General features: G+C 45.3%; 1 protein-coding gene across 3 annotated transcripts in view; it reads right to left on the minus strand.

Moving 5' to 3' along the window:
* The window catches only part of MYO10 (myosin X), a 281,060-nt gene extending 269,593 nt beyond the window's left edge, over positions 1 to 11,467 (minus strand). For 2 of the 3 annotated variants that reach the window (XM_049861415.1, XM_049861406.1), the window contains exon 1: positions 11,365 to 11,467. In XM_049861415.1, the coding sequence (XP_049717372.1) occupies positions 11,365 to 11,463 (99 nt within the window). In that variant the 5' untranslated portion in view covers positions 11,464 to 11,467. Of the gene's footprint in view, positions 1 to 11,108 lie in introns of all 3 variants that reach the window. The other variant, XM_049861424.1, reaches the window with a different exon arrangement.
* Between the last annotated feature and the right edge of the window lie 6,792 nt (positions 11,468 to 18,259).

The raw sequence follows: 18,259 nt of genomic DNA on the forward strand, positions 1-18,259 counted from the left end.
TGCCTTGTGGCTCCCCAGGCAGTGTAAATGGGGGTCACTTGGGCGTGCTTTGGCCTTAAATGAACACAAGCAATCATGCCGGGATTCTCTGGGGGCTGGATGTGAACTGACAGTCCGGCTTCTAATTAACTGAGAAAACTGGTCACCTCCCTTCTCGGATCTGGCTCAAAGAACCTCACAGAGGAATCATAAATCTAGTATTATTTGTTACCTTCCTAGGCGAAACAAGGCATTTCAGTACGAGTCTAATAAACCAGCTGCCATCTAGTTGGCTCCAACTCCTGGCGACCCCATGTGTGTCAGAGCACTGCGTTCCACAGGGTTTTCCATGGCTGATTTTTTGGATGTAGCTCAACAGGTCTTTCTTTTGAGGCTCTTTTGAGTGGACTCAAACCAACCTTTCAGTTAGTGACAAGCATGTTAACTCTGTGCACCAACCAGGGACTAAAATTCTCGTAAAAAGTTACAAAATACCTGCCATTCTTAATATATCATGACAGAGTGTTTCAGTTCTACCTTCTGCAATCTGCACTAATACCTCTCCTAAAACGTGTGCTGCTGAACCCAAGAAACAAAACTGATTGTCGTGGAGTAGAATCGACTCATAGTGACCCTAGAGGACAGAGCTGAACTGCCCCATGGGTGGATTCGAACTGCCGACCTTTTGGTTCGCAGCTGAGCTCTTTAACTAGTATGCCACCAGGGCTCCTTGCTGCCAAATAATCTAAATAAAAATGTATAAACTCTTAAGTCAAACATCTCCATTCCTAGAAAATTTTTTCCTTATAAAATCATCAGACAAGCACGCAATGATCTAGGTAGAAGAATGTTCACGGCTATTTTCTGTAAGTGCTGCAAACAACTAGAAACAACCTAAAATGCCCTATAAATGATGATCTGTCTCCACAAAGAAATACCACGCAATGACTTAAAACATATAAGCAAGACCTCTCCCTACCCCCCAGACTAGGACACGTGGGACCCGTGCCCTGGGCTGCACTGCCCACATATGACAAAAACAAAAAATAAGTAAATAAACAGAAGTTCCTCAAATAAAGGGCAAATCACAGTCTTTAGTGGAAAATGATACTATTAATTTAGAATTGGCACTATCTACAGTTATCTGGTATAAACTATCGCTTACTATTAATATTAGCAAAATCGTCCAGAAACCCCAAACACAGCTAATTTGACCGTTTTACGTTACAACTTTTTTTAACTTTAGGAAAAATAGTTTTTCTCAATCAAAATGGCACCACATGAGAAACATGCAACAAAAATGATATTTCAGGAATGTTAAAAGCCAGAATAAGGAACTAAAACATTTACATGACTAGGAAGGAAAAAATTCACACACCTAATAATCCCAAAATGTAGTTTCAGAGACTATTTCCTGACCATACACAGTCTCACATGAAACAGGTTTCTAAGTAATTAACCAGCATGCTTCTGTTTTCTGCTTTCTTTATAATATACCCAGCAATTAAAAAAAAAAAATTTGATGAACAATTTATGAAATATTTGATGGACCTTCCCCCTTCCCGTGAGTTGATGTTAACTCATAGTGACTGTGTAGGACAGAGCAGAACTGCCCCAAAGGGTTCCAAGGCTGTAATCTTAATGGAGGGTGCCATTGTGGTGCAGTGGTTAAAGCACTCGACACCAACCCAACAGTCAGCAGTTCAAACCCACCAGCTGCTCTGAGGGAGAAAGATATGGCAGTCTGCTTCCATAAAGATTTACAGTCCTGGAAACCCTACTGGGCAGTTCTACTCTGTCCTATAGGGTTGCTACGAGTTGGAATCGACTCAATGGCACTGGGTTTAGTTTGGTTTTGGAATCTTTACAGAAGCAGACTGCCACATCTTTCTCCCTCGGAGCGAGCGGTGGGCTCTAGCCGCCGACCTTTCACTGAGCAGCACAGCACCTAACCACTGTGCCACCATGGCGCCTTTGATGGACCTAGACAGTGCTTTAATTAAGACATGATGAAAACAAAAATCGCAACGACAGTGATTTATATACTGAAATTAAAATATTTTGCAGAGCCTCCTGTCATATTGATAATTTACCACGCGCAACCCCATTCATTCATTCTCTAATCTAAATACTGCTTTATTACTTTTGTTGAAACACTGGTAACTACTGTCCTGCTCAGCAAAGCGGACCCTCTCCAAATCGAAATTAGCATGAAACACTCTACGAACCACAATGACTCAAGAAAGGTTTTCTACTTCAGCGTTACTGTCAATAAAACCCAGATTTATTGTGAAAAGTCTCGACTATAACCATGTAATTAGTGATTGTGCTGAAATAAGGGCAAGTAAACCAGATTATGGAAAATGCACGAAAGCACACACGCCTTTATCACTCAGGCAGACATCCATGGCCCACCAACCAAACACCCGGCCAGGTGCAACTTTAAAAGTTCATTCATCTTTGATATTCTGCTTTCTGCAATAAAAGCTGTAACTTTAAACATATTCATGATTGTGTCCTAATGAAGGTATATTTGTCAAGGTACGAAGATAGAACACATTTCTTTACCAGTTTGTAAGCATGGCTTATAATTTTTAAATATTTAGTTATGTGGCATGTAGGCTTGTATTTGTGCCCTTATTCCTGCAAGTGATAGGCAGTGCCCATAAACATGCACGTTTCTTGACATTTAAAGCTTTTCTCAATAAACGATTAAGTAAAAAAACATTACAGGTACACTCCTGCAGAAATACATATACATAAAACCAAATCAAACACCTGTTGCCATCGGGTCGATTCCGACTCACAGTAACCCTATAAGACATGGTAGAACTGCCCCACAGGGTTTCCAAGGACCGGCTGGTGGATTCGAAGTGTTGACCTTCTGGTTGGCAGTCGAGCTCTTAGCCACTGCACCACCAGGCTCCATATATATATACATAGACACCGGGAAAAAAAAGTCTCAACCCATTTATCACAAAAAATTATAAGTACTCTGTGGGTGGTTAAGATTGAGGAAGCTTCTTTTTAGGATTAAGTTTAAGAAAAAATTTAAGAATGACATGGGAAAGTAATATGGTAAATCTATGTTTATCAAAAGCTTTATTTAAGTAGTGGTCCTATTCATATGTCACTGACTGATTAAAACATGTTTTTAAAAAATTATAGAATTCATTGGAACCTAATGATGAGTAAGAGGCCGAGTTAAAATAAAAACATTTTATCCCAACATCCCCAAATCTTGTTTTATCTTGGCCCTTTAGTCCCAAACAGAAGCTACAGATAACCATCCCTACTCCAAAGTGCAAAACTTCAGCCTCGCTAACTTTTCTTTTTGAACATAAATAACCTGTTTTTATTTTCACTAGCACCATGAAAAATGCTTCCATACAAAGGGAATGTTAATCCTCAAAAGCAGATACCGAAGCCTGGGCGGAAGCAGAGCTATTCTTAGATGTACATACAGCTCCCAGATGTTATTCCCTTCCTCTGGCTGTATTTCAACAGACAGGTGTCCCTGGTCTTTACCACAAGAACCTCTCGCTGTAACTGGCAGGCAGGTGATGCAATGTCGTGTGGCTTGAGATCCTGGGTTTAAACTGGAGACTCCAGTTTCTTACTTTAAGCCTAGCGGACACCCTTTCCAAAGAGTTCTTAGCAAGGGAGCAAAATGTCTGATTCGAGGAATGCTCTCTGAGAAACGTTCCCAAAGGCTGTCAAGGCTCACTCCACGAGCATCCAAATAAAAGAAAGTAGACAGAATCTTTTGTCTAGAGTAGTTTCTATCAGAAAACCTCAAAGATGACTACTCCAATAATTGATGGTTGTATTTGGGGCGGGGGGGAATGAGTTGTACCCCTTTCTTATAGTAAAATAAGCACTTCTCAAAAATCTACTTTTCTAAGTCCCTTATTGTACCAATCTTCTGACTATCTCATGAGGTTGAGGCTGTCAGCTTTAGAAACCACCATTTCACAAAGAGGCTTCCTAAGTAAAAAACAAATCAAATAAAAAGTAGCGGCATGTTTAAAAGCTAATTAACACTTTCTTGCTGGATTTCCAATGTTTCTAGGGTTAAGGACCACTTGTCCTGCACATTCGGAAAACATTTACTTAGCACCTTTTATATACATGGCACTTCATCAAAGAGCCTAGAAAACACACCACAAGTATGAGGCAAATGACACTAACAGGACAGAAAGGCATGGCAATGAAGACCTGTCACTTTCTAGCTGTGTGACGCTGGGCCAGTTGCTTAACCTCTCTGTGCCTCTCCTTCTCCATCTACATAGTGGGTATAAACTATAGTGCCTTGTTCCTAGGAGTGTTAAAGGGATCCAACGAGTTACTGAATGTAAGGTGCTTTGAAGCGTACTTGGTACATAGTAAGCACTCAGTATTAACCAACCAGGAGCCGTTGAGTCGATTCTAACTCATGGCAACCCCATGTGTGTCAGAGTAGAACTGTGCTCTGCAGGGCTTTCAATGGCTGATTTTTCGGAAGTAGGTCACCAGGCCTTTCTTCCAAGGTGCCTCTGGATAAACTCAAATCTCCAAGATTTCAGTTAGCAGCTGGGTATGTTAACAGCTTGCACCATTCTCCATATTTATTATTGTCTTCAAGGGATTGTGAAATGTTTTATAATCGAGGAACAACATTGCAAGCATCTTCCCTCCTACCATAAAAATTCTGTACTTACGGGAAAAATAAATGTTGTACACAGAACCCCATCCTTGAGGACCTTTCAGGGCAAACAAGGTCATAAAACTTATTTATAAATGAGCAATTTAACCTCTTGAGGCTCAACTTACTCATTTTAGAAGAGGACAGAAAAAAAAAAAAAAGATATGCAAAGCCTCTAGCTAAAAAAAAAAAAAAAAAATTTTTTTTTTAGCTAGAGGCTTTACATATCTTGAGGTAAATTCCTCCTAACAGGCACAAGACAGGAAAAGGCAGAGGCAAGTTCTGAGTAAAGGGAGGTAGGGTCACCGTGAACTCCACCCATCACGATGGCTTAAAAAAGAAACTAGCTATCCCAGCAGCAGAGAGGCCAGCACGGGCAAAGGCGTAGGGATAGGGCTGGGTAATGGACCCTTGGGGGCAGAATTCACGTGGGGACGTAAGAACCAAAAAGGAGAATGTTATAAGATTAGCAGATTTTGAAAAGCAGAAGAAGGGATGTAAGCTTGTCTTTATAAGCAACATGGGCATGCTTCCGATAGAATTTTGGAAATACGAAATCTGCCGCAAGTATACAGAATGAAAGGGAAAAAACTCATCAATGCAATCTAGCACAGGAAACGATAGGGGAGAAAGATCTATCGCTGAGGTTTCCCTGCACAGAGTACTGGTACTTCATTCACCATCCAGGGCCATTCATACTTCTCACTACAGTTACAATAAACACAAAAACATAGACCTGCTGCCACGCAGTTGATTCTGACTCATAGTGACCTGACAGGACAGAGTGTAACTGCCCCAAAGTGTTTCCAAGGCTGTAACTGTACAGAAGCAGATTGCCAGGTCTTTCTCCTGCGCAGCAGCTGGTGGGTTTGAACCACTGACCTTTCAGTTAGCAGCCGAGTGCTTAACCACTGTGCCACCAAGGTTCCTTACAGTTAGGATAACTAACCTTTTATTATTACTCACCTACGTGCCAGGTGCTTTGTAAATCTTATCCCTAATTCTCCTAATAATCATGCAAGGTAGATATTATGTCTGTTTGCAGACCAGCAAAGATAAAGACCAGGGAAGTCAGACAACCTGGCAGAGATCCCACAGGTAGATGGGGTGGAACTGGGCTTCAAAAGGCCAGGTCTTGCCTACAGATAAGAATGGGGTACTTTGAACTACTCCAATGAACATTTAGGCAAAGGGAAAAAATTGCCAAGCTTAATACAGACTTCACTGGTTGCTCATTCTTGAACGTTCCTTGCAAATAAATGACATTAAAAGGTTAAACAGTAGTTACTCTGAGTTCAAGAGTCCCTGGGTGGCGCAAACGGTTAAGCGCTCGACTAATAACTGAAAGGCTCATGGTTCAAACCCACTCAAAGGCACCTTGGAAGACAGGCTTGGTGATCTGCTTCCAAAATGTCACAGTCTTAAAAGCCTTATGGACCACACAGTTCTACCCTGACACAGATAGGGTCGCCCTGAGTCAGAATCATCTTGACAACTAACAACACTCTAAAACCAAGTGCATACCCCTTCCATAAATTTTGAAATCCAATTTGAAATAAGATGCCCCCCATGTACCAATAACAACAGCAGAAGGGCATGTTCAAGGTTCACATCCTTGAAGGTGACCCCACTTAAAGAAAGCAAGGCTAAGAAAGCAAATGCTTATCCACTACCCTGGGTAAACAGTGAAGGCCCTGTCCACACTGGTTTGTGGCTGGTTTTGTGAGGGCTTAAGAAAAGGAGGCTTGATGGCACAGTGGTTAAGAGCTTGACTGCTAACCTAAAGGTTGGTGGTTCAAACCCACCAGCTGCTCCTCGGGAGAAAGATGGGGCTTTCTGTTCCCGTAAAGATTTGTAGCCTTGGAAACCCTATGGAGAAGGTCTACTCTGTCCTATAGGTTCACTGTGACTCGGAATCGACTTGATGGCAGTGAGTTAAGAGAGATGGAACAAAATGCCACGAGCTATGAGGGATGCAGTCCTTCCCACCCGCCCTGCTCAGGGACATTCTGACCCCCTAGTAGCAACAACTGTCCTCCTGGAAGCTGTTCCCCAGGATCTGCTGTCCCCATCAAGGCCAGGGCTGAAAGCCAGTCTCGGACAATAGAAATCCTCACGGATCCTGCAGAAAAGGCAAGACGCTCCAACGGAAAGGGGACATCAGCTAATGATCAGGTGCGATTTTAGTCAAAAGGAACTGCCTTCAGGATTTGATGGCACAAGGAAGTCCCCGGCTCTTCCTTTTTACATGTTTAGAGATAATTTGGGGGCAGGGGGTGCTGTCAAAAATAACAATGTCCCAAATTATTTTTTGCCAAGAAAAGAAAACTACAACATACTACAAAAAGGGGAGAAAAACAGACTCCAAGACTAGATGTCAGGCTTAAGACAGTATCAACAACTTGAACTAACAACCAAAAACCAAGGTACCTTCTCAAGTGGAAAACGGGTGAGCGTTTCCACTTCACATCTTTAGAGTTGACTTTGTTCCAACTGAGTGAACCCGGCTGTAAGAAAGGTACAACTGGAATATTTTCCGTTAACAATACATCCCTGAAAACATCAATACCTGCTTTGTATATGGGCAACTAGAGTATCACACTGGGTACATTTTATATATTTAGTCTGAAAAATCAATGTTTGTACATCTCTTATTAATAATAATCCTCAAAAGCTCTTTTGCAAAAAAAAAAAAAAAATCTTTTGCTTGAATAGCCGTTATGCCACACCTATTTTCAAACTAAGAAAGAAGAGTCAAGTTCATTTATGTGCTCACCTGGTACTTACTGGGCAGCTACTGTGTTGTAGGCACGGCACTTGGCCCTGGGGACATGGAAACAGCTGTCCCCTTCAAAACATCAACAAGTTGCTGCTTGAGCCTTTTCTGTTTTGTTTTTTTTTTCAAATTACTTCTGGTTACAGGCAAGGAGCCCTGATGGTACAGTGGTTAAAGTGCTTGGCTGCCTGCTAACTGAAAGGACGGTGGTTCCAACTCACCAGTCACTCTGAGATAGAAAGATGTGGCAGTCTGCTTCTGTAAAGATTAAAAAACAGCCTTGGAAACCCTATGTGGCAGTTCTACTCTGTCCTACAGGATCACTATGAGTCTGAATCGACTCAAGCGCAGTGGGTTTGGTGGGTGAGTCTGGTTACAGACATACCTAAACTTTGTTTCTGCCTGAGGTAAAGGGTTTAACAGCATACCTAAAATGCAGAAAAAACAAGCTTCCCAGGAATGCACACACAACTGACTCTAGAGAAGCTATAAAAATCTAATGAAGGAAACTGAAATTCGATTGGAGAGTTCTGTTTGTTTGGTTTCTCCCGTTCTGGAGTAGTACATTTTGAAGTCAGTAGCCGTCAGCTGATGGGCACGAGCCAGCTGACGATAAGATCCCTGATCCTACTTAAACCAGCAAGCGCAGACAAGAAGGCTCTGCCTGCCACCCGCACAGGAATTAATACCATGAGCCAACTGCATAAGGGGTCTAGCTCAGCTCTCAACTGAAAGTGATTTGCCGCACCGCCCCCACCCCCCGCCCCGGGGGCATTTGGAAATGTCTGCAGACATTTTGGGTTGCCCCGACTTGGGGAGTGCTACTGTCATCTAGTGAATGGGAGCCAACGATGTTGCTAAACATCCTACAGTATACCAGACAGTCCCTCCCAAATAAAGTTTCATCCATCCCAAATGACTATGAGGAACCCTTGTCTAGTTCTAGGAGCCCTGGTGGCACAGCAGTTAAAGCACAAGGCTGCTACTTGAAAGGTCAGAGAAAGATATGGCAGTCTGCTCCCGTAAAGATTTACAGCCTCAGAAACCCTATGGGCCAGTTCTACTCTGTCCTACAGGGTCGCTATGAGTCGGAATCGACTCGACGGCAGTAGGTTTGGTTTGGGTTTGGTCTAGTTCTACATAGTAGCTGCCAGTCACAAGTAACACCTGTTTCCTTATTATCTGGCCATTCATACATGAAATTAATACATGCAACATCTCATTCAATTTTTTCAATTGTTATCATTAGCTTCAAATTGTTGTCCAACAAGAAACAAGTCGTTATCCGTAGATCACAGTGGGAAAAGTTACCAAAGAGCAGGGCACCACTTAATGATAAGGAGCCTTATTTAGCTGTCCTTAGAAACACGATGGAGTCCCTGGGTGGTGCAGTCAGCAGCAACTGCTAACCAAAAGGTTGGTTTGAGTCTACCCAGAGGCACCTCGGAAGAAAGGCCTGGTGATCGACTTCTGAAAAACCAGCCACTGAAAATCTACAGAGCACAGTTCCACTCTGACACACATGAGGTCACCATGAGTCAGAATCAACTCTATTGCAACCGGTTTTCTGGTTTGGGAATACATCACTTCCACACTTACTGTTTCGACTCTAACAGAACATTACATTTTCTTCACTGGACAATTTGACAAAAGATGCGCTATTATAAGACATTTTAAAAAGAAACAGACTCAGGGTCTCTGTGAGGACCGTTTTTCCAATTAATGCATTATATTCAGACTCTGACTTGCCCTGCTGGCTTCCCATTCCAAGTGGTTAACATTAAGGTTGGAACTCTGATGGCTGATTAGAATTTAAGCTTGTAATACTGGGGGGTTGGGTTAATACAAATATATCACAAGATTAAATGTTTAACTTGAAATAAATGAAAACATCCCAGAAATACCAAAATCACCAGCAGCAGAGGGAAAAAAAAGCTGTGGCTTCTATAACAAGCTCATCAACCTTGGACAAGTGACTTCCCACCTTTGGGTTAAGGTTCTTCATCTATAAAATGAAGGAGACGTCGACGATCCTCTAAAAGCAAACTTAATATTCTATTTATCAATGAAATAAAATCCAACAGCCAAGCCTCTTCACACTGAACCAAGGTATGGTGTAAGAGAAAAAAGTATTTCAAACCCCAGCAGGAGGTATGTGAGGTCAGGACTTGCCAGCTGTTGCAAGTTGTCCTGCAGTTCCCCCAACTTGCACTAGGGGGCAGAGTTCTTCCCAAGGGGAGGCCAGGGACCCCCTGCATACAAGGACAGGCTTCATGGGGACTGGGATTCCTACAAACGGAATACCCAATTTTACGCTTTCATCAGATTTTCTATGGGGTCCAGAACATTCATCCAAAGTTAAGAAATATTGCCCTACAGGCAGAACCTCACTTTTCTTACAGATGAAAGCAATTAAACACGTAGCCCACTGGTTCTTCATCACTGGGCAACCTACAACTCTTGCAAAAAGTTCGAGTGCCTTCTTACAGGCATGAAAACTAAGGTCTATGGATTTGAAAATAGTAAAATCTCACAATGATATATATTTCTTTTTTTTATAAAAAGCAAACGTGTACTAATGAATATTAATTCCCTTCTGGGCCACCTCTTACTGGGTGTCACATCTGAGACCCACTTTAGACAACCAGATATTACTATACAGCACAAGAATGCATTTATCACTCTGGCCATTATAAATAGCTGTCTGAAAATACAGTTAAGGGAGCATCCAGAAAGCCCAATGACTTGAAATATTATATCCAATTAAGTCAGATAAGCTAAGTTAGCCAGCTAACACGGAGGCAAGCCCTCACCACTCTATGTGCTTGGCAATTCCAAGATCGTCCCGGATTCACACAACACCCTTTGGCTTTCACTGAAGATCACATCAGACTCCCTTCAGGTCAACTAAGTTTACTCTGAGCCACTTCAAACCCCAAACTTAAACAGAATTTATTAAATAAACACAACCAAGAAAGGAAAGGGAGCCAAGAAACCACAGTAACTCTCAATCCCAGGGAGAAAAAAAAAGATTCTCAAGTCAAGTTTCAAGAAACTCTGGTGTCCTGCCCTCAAGTCTTAAGACTCAGTGACAAAAAGGCATTAAGTTTAATGTTTAAAAATATCCAAACTGATAGTGGTGATGGTGGCGCAGCTTTGAATATACTAAAAACCACTGAATTGTACACTTCAAATGGGTGACTTGTATGTGAATTATATCTCAATCAAGTTGTTAAAAAAAAAATCCACTGTTTGCCTTAATGAATTGTCTTTAAATGTGAACTTAAAATCTGCCAAGGACAGACAGCACAAACACATGCCCTTTTGAATCCATCTTCTAGAATAATCCCAAACCCTCGAAGAGCCAGTCTTGGTGAGCGCCAAAACCTAGACTCCAAAGGTCCGGCCGGCAGAGAGCAGTGAACGATTAAACCCTGCCTCCCTTCTCACACTTCATTAACCCTCTCCTCTGGAACTGTCTGCACCCCGCGCACAGGAAGCCCGCGCACGTTTTTCAAAGGAAATGCCAGAGCAGACCTTTTTGGAGCAAGGCACGTCCCCGGTGAATGTTTTATTGGGCTGCCTGCACCCCGGCGTCGCGCAGATCGCCTCGCCGCTCGGGGGTCGCGGGGACCCGGGTGAGCCGGCCACCGCTCCAAGGAAACTCACCTTCAAGGCATCCCGCAGGCCAGGGGGAGCGCAGGGCAGAAGAAAACCTGCCCCTGCTTACTCATCCGGAGACTCCCAGGAAGTCGCGCCCTCTCGGGTTCGGGGAAAGGTGCCCGGTGCGCGCGGTCGGGGGCAGGTCCCTTTCCCCCGGGGCGCTGGGGGCCAGGTGGTGGCTAAGGGGGACGCGCGCCCCGGTTCTCGGCGCGCAGTCGAGCGCACACGGCGCCGCCGCCCCCGCGCGAGCGCACGCACTCACCTCGGGGAAGAAGTTGTCCATTGTTCCAGGAGTCCCCAACTTGCCGGCGTCCGGCTCCAGCCCGCGGAAGTCAGCCCGCAGCAGGTCCCGGGACACCATGTGTCACGGCGCGGCGCCCAGCAACCCGCGTCCGTGAGGCTGCCTCGCTGCCATCGCTGGAGTCCTTCTCGGCTTCCTCACCTTTTGTTTGCCCAACCCAAGTTCCCAACTCCTCCGTCCCACCGCAGCCTTTGTCTCGTCTTCCTCCACTTTCTTCACTTCAGGGCGCAGCGCTCGCAAGCGGAGAACAGCTGGTGGCACATTCCTCCCCGGGGCCGGGGACCGCGGCGGGGACTGAGCAGCGCGCCCCCGCCCTCTGCGCTCCGGCCGGGGCGCTCCGGGCGGCCAGAGACAGCCGGCCACAAAGTGAGCCCCGAGTGGCGCTCCGGCGCGAGCGCGGTCACGGAGAGTACTCCAGCGCCGGGCTCCCGGCTCACGCCAGCACCGCGACTCGCAGACCCGCGCGCACACCCCGCCCCGCAAGCACGCCCCGCCCCGCGTGCCGGCCCCGCCCCCTAGGAGCCCCGCCCCACGGTCCTGGCCCGGCCCTTTGAATCCAGTCACGCCTCCAAGCCAGGAGCCGAGCTCCCGCTGGGCTGGCCCCGCCCCGTGTGCCGGCCCCGCCCCCTAGGAGCCCCGCCCCACGATCCTGGCCCGGCCCTTTGAATCCAGTCACGCCTCTCCAAGCCAGGAGCCGAGCTCCCGCTGGGCTGGCCCTGCCCCTTGAGCGTGGCCCCGCCCCGCTAGAGCGGCCCCGCCCCATGACCTGGCCCCTCCCGCCCTTCCAGGAGCCCAGCCCTCAGAAACCACGCCCCGCGTTTCCTCAGGGTCACACCTAGCCGGGCCGGCGCGCCCCGCCTCCACCTAACCGCGGCCCCGCCCGGCTGCGCCCGGGGCTGCGACGGGCTCCGCGGCGGGTGGGGCGGCGTGCGAGGCGCCCCTCCTCTCCTCGCTTCCCCACCTAGGCGCGGGCGGGGAAGGGACTCTCCCCTCCGTGACACAGTCTCAACAGTCACTTGGAGAGCGGGGGGCTGCGGGGTCCTCCTGTGCCTTTGATCTTTAGCAAGCCCTGGAAGGGCACAGCCCAGATCTCATTAATGCAACTTGGCAGATGAGAGATCCCGGGGAGGAAGCACGGTCCGAGGCGCAGCCCCGGCTGCTGGCCGGATCAAAGTGAGAACAGAGGCAAATCAGAATTTCTGGAAGCTGCCATCTCGTGTTGGGTTTCCCTCCTGCAGTCAGGTTAAAAGGCTTTTTCATAGCAGCGGGGAAATGTATTTTTGCAAACTGGGAAGGGACGGGGCCAGTTGCACCTTAAAAATTTTAACACTTTTGCTAGACATAAAAGGAAACATGGCAGATGGGAGGAGACAGAAGAGGGACTGAAACCTCAGCGAACTGAGTCCTGGCTTCCTCTAGGGCAATTCCTCAAACCTAAACCGACACAGAGATCACCTGGGGCTCCCGTTGAAATGCAGATTGGAAGTCAAGGGAGCGGGGCCGGAGAACCTGCATTTTCAGGTGAGGTTCCTGCTGCGGAACCGCACCTGGAGTAGCAAGGCTCTAGTGCAGGGCCGCTCAAAGAGTGGTGCCTAGCCCAGAGCTGGCCTGCAAGCCGTTTGGCGCCTGTTTTAACAAGACAAGTAGATAGAGTGGAGGTTTAGAAACTTTTGTAGTAATTTAGCAATGCCGCCACTCCAAACACATGATCAGTGGATTCTTTACACCTAGTACAAACCAGTTTGGGTGTTGTAAACCTCGCAGGGTGAGTCATATCTGGCACAAGCAACTTTCTACTATTGGTACCCGGAGATTGAAAATAAACACGGCATGGTTTAAGAAGCCCTCTAGGGGATTTGCCAACTACTATTCACCTTTTGGAAACCTTGGTGACGTAGTGGTTAAGAGCTACGCTGACTAACCAATAGGTCAGCAGTTCGAATCCACCAGACACTCCTTGGAAACTTTGTCAGGCAGTTCTACTCTGCCCTATAGGGTCTCTAGGGGTCGGAATCGACTCGACAGCAACACGTATTCACATTTTGGAGCCCTGGTGGCATAGTAGTTAAGCGCTCAGCTACCAACCCAAAGGTAGGCAGTTGGAATCCACCAGCCGCTCCTTGAAAACCCTATGGGGCAGTTCTACTCTGTCCTGTAGGGTCACTGTGAATCGGAATGGACTTGTATGAGTAATCATCCTTTAAGACTCAGCTCAGGAAGTCATATCCTCTAGGGAGAGCTTTCCCATAGATGCCACTGCTGGGTCCCTCGTTCACCTGACTGCCAGCTCCAGCCCAGGTTAGGCTTTCACACTTTGGGGCTTGTTCCTAAAACTGGTCAAGAATCTATATCATGTTGTAATGTTCCTTTTCTTGGTGCCCTGCTCATCAAGGGACTGCCTGGGTGGTGTAAACAGTTAACATGCTCACCTGCCAACAGATAGGTTGGAGGTCTGACTCCCATCCAGAGGCACCCTTGGAAGAAAGTCCTGGCAATCCACGTCCAAAAAAAAAAAGTCATTGAAAACCCTGTGGAGCACAGTTCTACTTTGACACATATAGGGTTGCCATGAGTCAAAACTGACTTGAGAGCAGCCAGTTATTCATTTTTTTAAACCCATCTAGAGTTCCAACCAAATGTGGAAATTGTAGAACAGTATCATACGCAAGCAAAATTTTGCTGAAGATCATTCAAAAATGGCTGCAGCAGTATATCAGCAGGGAACTGCCAGAAATTCAGGCCGGTTTTAGAAGAGGACGTGGAACCAGGGATATCATCGCTGATGTCAGATGGATCCTGGCTGAAAGCAGAGAATACCAGAAGGATGTTTACCTGTGTTTTACTGACTATGCAAAGGCATTCGACTGTGTGGATCATAACAAATTATGGATAATGTTGGGAAGAATGGGAATTTCAGAACACTTAATTGTGCTCGTGAGGAACCTTTACATAGATCAAGAGGCAGTTGTTCGGACAGAACAAGGGGATACTGATCGGTTTAAGGTCAGGAAAAGTGTGCATCAGGGTTGTATTCTTTCGCCGTACCTATTTAATCTGTATGCTGAGCAAATAATCTGAGAAGCTGGACTATATGAAGAAGAATGGGCCATCAGGATTGGAGGAAGACTCATTAACAACCTGCAGTATGCAGATGACACAACCTTGCTTGCTGAAAGTGAAGAGGACTTGAAGCACTTACCAATGAAGATCGAAGACCACAGCCTTCCGTATGATTGCACCTCAACATAAAAAACCAAAAAACCCACTGCTGTCAAGTCGATTCTGACTCACAGCAACCCTATTGGACAGAGTAGAACTACCCTATAGAGCTTCCAAGGAGCGCCTGGAGGATTCGAACTGCTGACCTTTTGGCTAGCAGCTGTAGAAGTTAATCACTACGCCACCAGGGTTTCCACTGCAACATAAAAGAAAACAAAAATCCTCACAACTGGGCCAATGAGCAACATCATGAAAAAACAGAGAAAAGATTGAAGTTGTCAAAGATTTCGTTTTACTTGGATCCACAATCGACAGCCATGGAAGCAGCAGTCAAGAAATCAAAAGACGCATTGCATTGGGTAAATCTGCTGCAAAGAACCTCTTTAAAGTGTTGAAGAGCAAAGATGTCACCTTGAAGACTAAGGTGCACATGACCCAAGCCATGGTATTTTCAATCACATCATATGCATGTGAAAGCTTTACAATGAGTAAGGAAGACCAAAGAAGAATTGTCACCTTTGAATTGTGGTTTGCTGAAGAATATTGCATATACCGTGGGCTGCCAAAAGAACGAAAAAATCTGTCTTAGAAGAAGTACAAACAGAATGCTCCTTAGAAACAAGGATGGCAAGACTGTGTCTTACATACTTTGGACATGTTGTCTGGAGGGATCAGTCCCTGGAGAAGGGCACCATGCTTGGCAGAGTACAGGGTCAGCGGAAAAGAGGAAGACCCTCAATGAGGTAGATTGACACAGTGGCTGCAACAATGAGCTGAAGCATAACAATTGTAAGGATGGCTCAGGACCTGGCAGTGTTTTGTTCTTTTGTGCATAGGGTTGCTATGAGTCGGAACCGACTTGACGGCACCTAACAACAACAACAACAGAGTTTGGAAAGTAGAAGCTCCTTGAGGGTGGCAACTGCACTTTAAAATCTATACCCCCCGTGTCTGTTTCAGAGAGTAAATGAATGAATCATCCTTCTGTAATCCTTGTGGGGAAAATCCAGCATGTTTGTACCCTAGTCCAGAGCAGCTCTTCAGTAACAACATTGTTGTTCCCATCCCACTTCCCATTGGAAAGCGTCAAGGTATAAATTATTTAATGATATTATTGTTCTATATTATTGTCTCATTTTACAGGTTGACATTCTTAAGGCTCTGTCACAGTAAAAGATGTGTCCAAAGTTGCAAGGAAAATTCAGATGGAGCCAAGATAAAGGCAAACAACCCTGGGCATTAATCAAAGTGCTTAGTCAAATGAGTCCTGCTGCCACTTGTGTGCAGACACTGGAGCAGAACAATTTACAGTCATTACGATGCTAATCTGTAGGGAACATCTCTGCCAGAGAATTTAATTAAAGAGGGAGCTTGATCAAGTGGTGTGTGTGTGGAGGAACATTGGTTCCCAGCATAGACTCTGCCGCTTGTTTATTGGGCTGCCTTGGCCACTGTCACTTCAAAAGTCACTTTCCTGTCTTTTAAGAATATACAGTTAATAATTACCCCCAAATTGTTCAACATGAAGAATTGTGGGCCAAATTCAATACATAGGGTCAAATTTGACTGAGTCATTCTATTTCTTTTCAAGCATTACATGAGTGTTTTACAAATTGTGGTCACTAGTTGTCAACGATTTCATTTTACTTGCACAATCAATGCCCATGGAAGCAGCAGCTAAGAAATCAAGTGATGTATTGGATTGGACAAATCTGCTGCAAAAAAAACCCAAACCAAACTCATTGCCATGGAGTCAATTCTGACTCAGAACAAACCTATAGGACAGAGTAGAACTGCCCCATAGGGTTTCCAAGGAGTGACTGGTGGATTTGAGGTGCTGATCTTTTAGTGAGCAGCTAAGCTGTTAACCACCACACCACCAGGGCTCCATGACCTCCTTAAAAGTGTCAAAAAGCAAAAATGTCACCTTTGGAACTAAGATGTGCCTGACCCAAGCCATGATATTTTCAGCCGCCTCATATGCATTCAAAAGCTGCACAATGGATAAGAAGACTGAAGAAGAATTGATGCCCTTGAATTACAGTGTTGACAAAGAATATTGAATGTACCACGGACTGCCCGAAGAACGGACAAATCTGTCTTGGAAGAAGTACAGCCAGAACGCTCCTTAGAAGCAAGGATGGCGAGACTGAGTCTCACATACTTTGGACACGTTATCAGGAGGGATCAGTCCCTGCAGAAGGATATCATGCTTGGCAAAGAAGAGAGTCAGCGAAAAAGAAGAACCTCAACAAGATGAATTAACACAGTGGCTGCAGCAATGGGCTCAAACATGGCAACAATTGGATTGTGAGGATGAAGCAGGACCAGGCAGCATTTCATTCCGTTGTACATGGGGTCACTGTGAGTCAGAACCGACTCAAGGCAGACCACTGGCATCAGAATCCCCTAAGGCTGTTGTTTAAAAAAAAAGAAACTCTGAATCTCAAGGGCATGCTGGGTGCCTAAGAATCTGCATATTAATAAGCACCTGGGTAGGCAATTCTGGCGGAGTCTTGGTGCTAGAAGTTTAAGCGCTGGGCTGATACCTGAACGGTTGGCGGTTTGAACCCACCCAGCAGCTCTTTGGGAGAAAGATCTGGCAATCTGCTCCTGTAAAGATTACAGCCTAGGAAACCCTATGGGGATGGTTGTACTCTGTCATATGCGTTCACTCTAAGTCAGAATCGACTGGACAGCACCCAGCAACAGGCCATTCTGAGTCAGAGAACTACCGCCTTAGATTGTCAGAATTCATCAGATTTTCTTTACACACACACACACATATCCTCAAAAAGGTGTAAAGGAAAACTGTAGCAATGAGTCCCTATTTGCTGAAGAAACAGCAAAGCAAAGTGCATGTTAATTTTAAGCATTCTAAATAGGACATCTAACCGTCAAGTATTTGGGGTTAAATCTGGCTTAAAAGGACTGTATTACATTTCCAGGGGCTTTGACAAAATTGGGTGGAGAAAGGGAAGCACTTTCAATCAGAAGATGCCTAAGAATATCCACTCTTGTTACCATTAAAAAAAAAAAGTTGTAAGTGCTTCCCCTTGGGGAGCTGTGCTACCCACTAAACAAGACAGTAAAGGCTAAAACAGTTAACCTGCCCTCTGAAAAGTGACAACTAGAGACCCAGGAATGTTAATGCCAGAATGGACATGTTTCTGTGAGTCAAAGTTCCTTCTCAACTATCCTGTTTATTTCTCAGATGCCATGCTAACCAGGGTTACATTTTCATAATAAAACTTCAAAAAAACTCCAAAGTTAGGGTTCTTTTATTTAGCTGCATAAATTAATCCACAATTAACAAACAGTTATTTCGATATAGATTGGACCCCACTGCAAGTGAGAGTATGTATGTACATAAGATGGGACGAATGGATAGGCATTCAACTGCAGACTGAAAGGTCAGTGGTTCGAACCCACCCAGCAGCTCCTTGGGAGAAGGATCTGGCTATCTGCTTCTGCAAAGAGACAGCCAAGTAAATTCTATGGGGGCAGTTCTCCTCTGTCACATGGGATCCCTATGAGTAGAAATGGACTTGCTGGCACACAACAACAACAATAATGTATGTGTATGAGTAAATGAATACGATCTTCCTGGTTTTGTTTTTTAACAGGTATTTGTTTT

The sequence above is a fragment of the Elephas maximus genome, chromosome 2, assembly GCF_024166365.1.
Source record: "Elephas maximus indicus isolate mEleMax1 chromosome 2, mEleMax1 primary haplotype, whole genome shotgun sequence".
Classification (NCBI taxonomy): Eukaryota; Metazoa; Chordata; class Mammalia; order Proboscidea; family Elephantidae; genus Elephas; species Elephas maximus.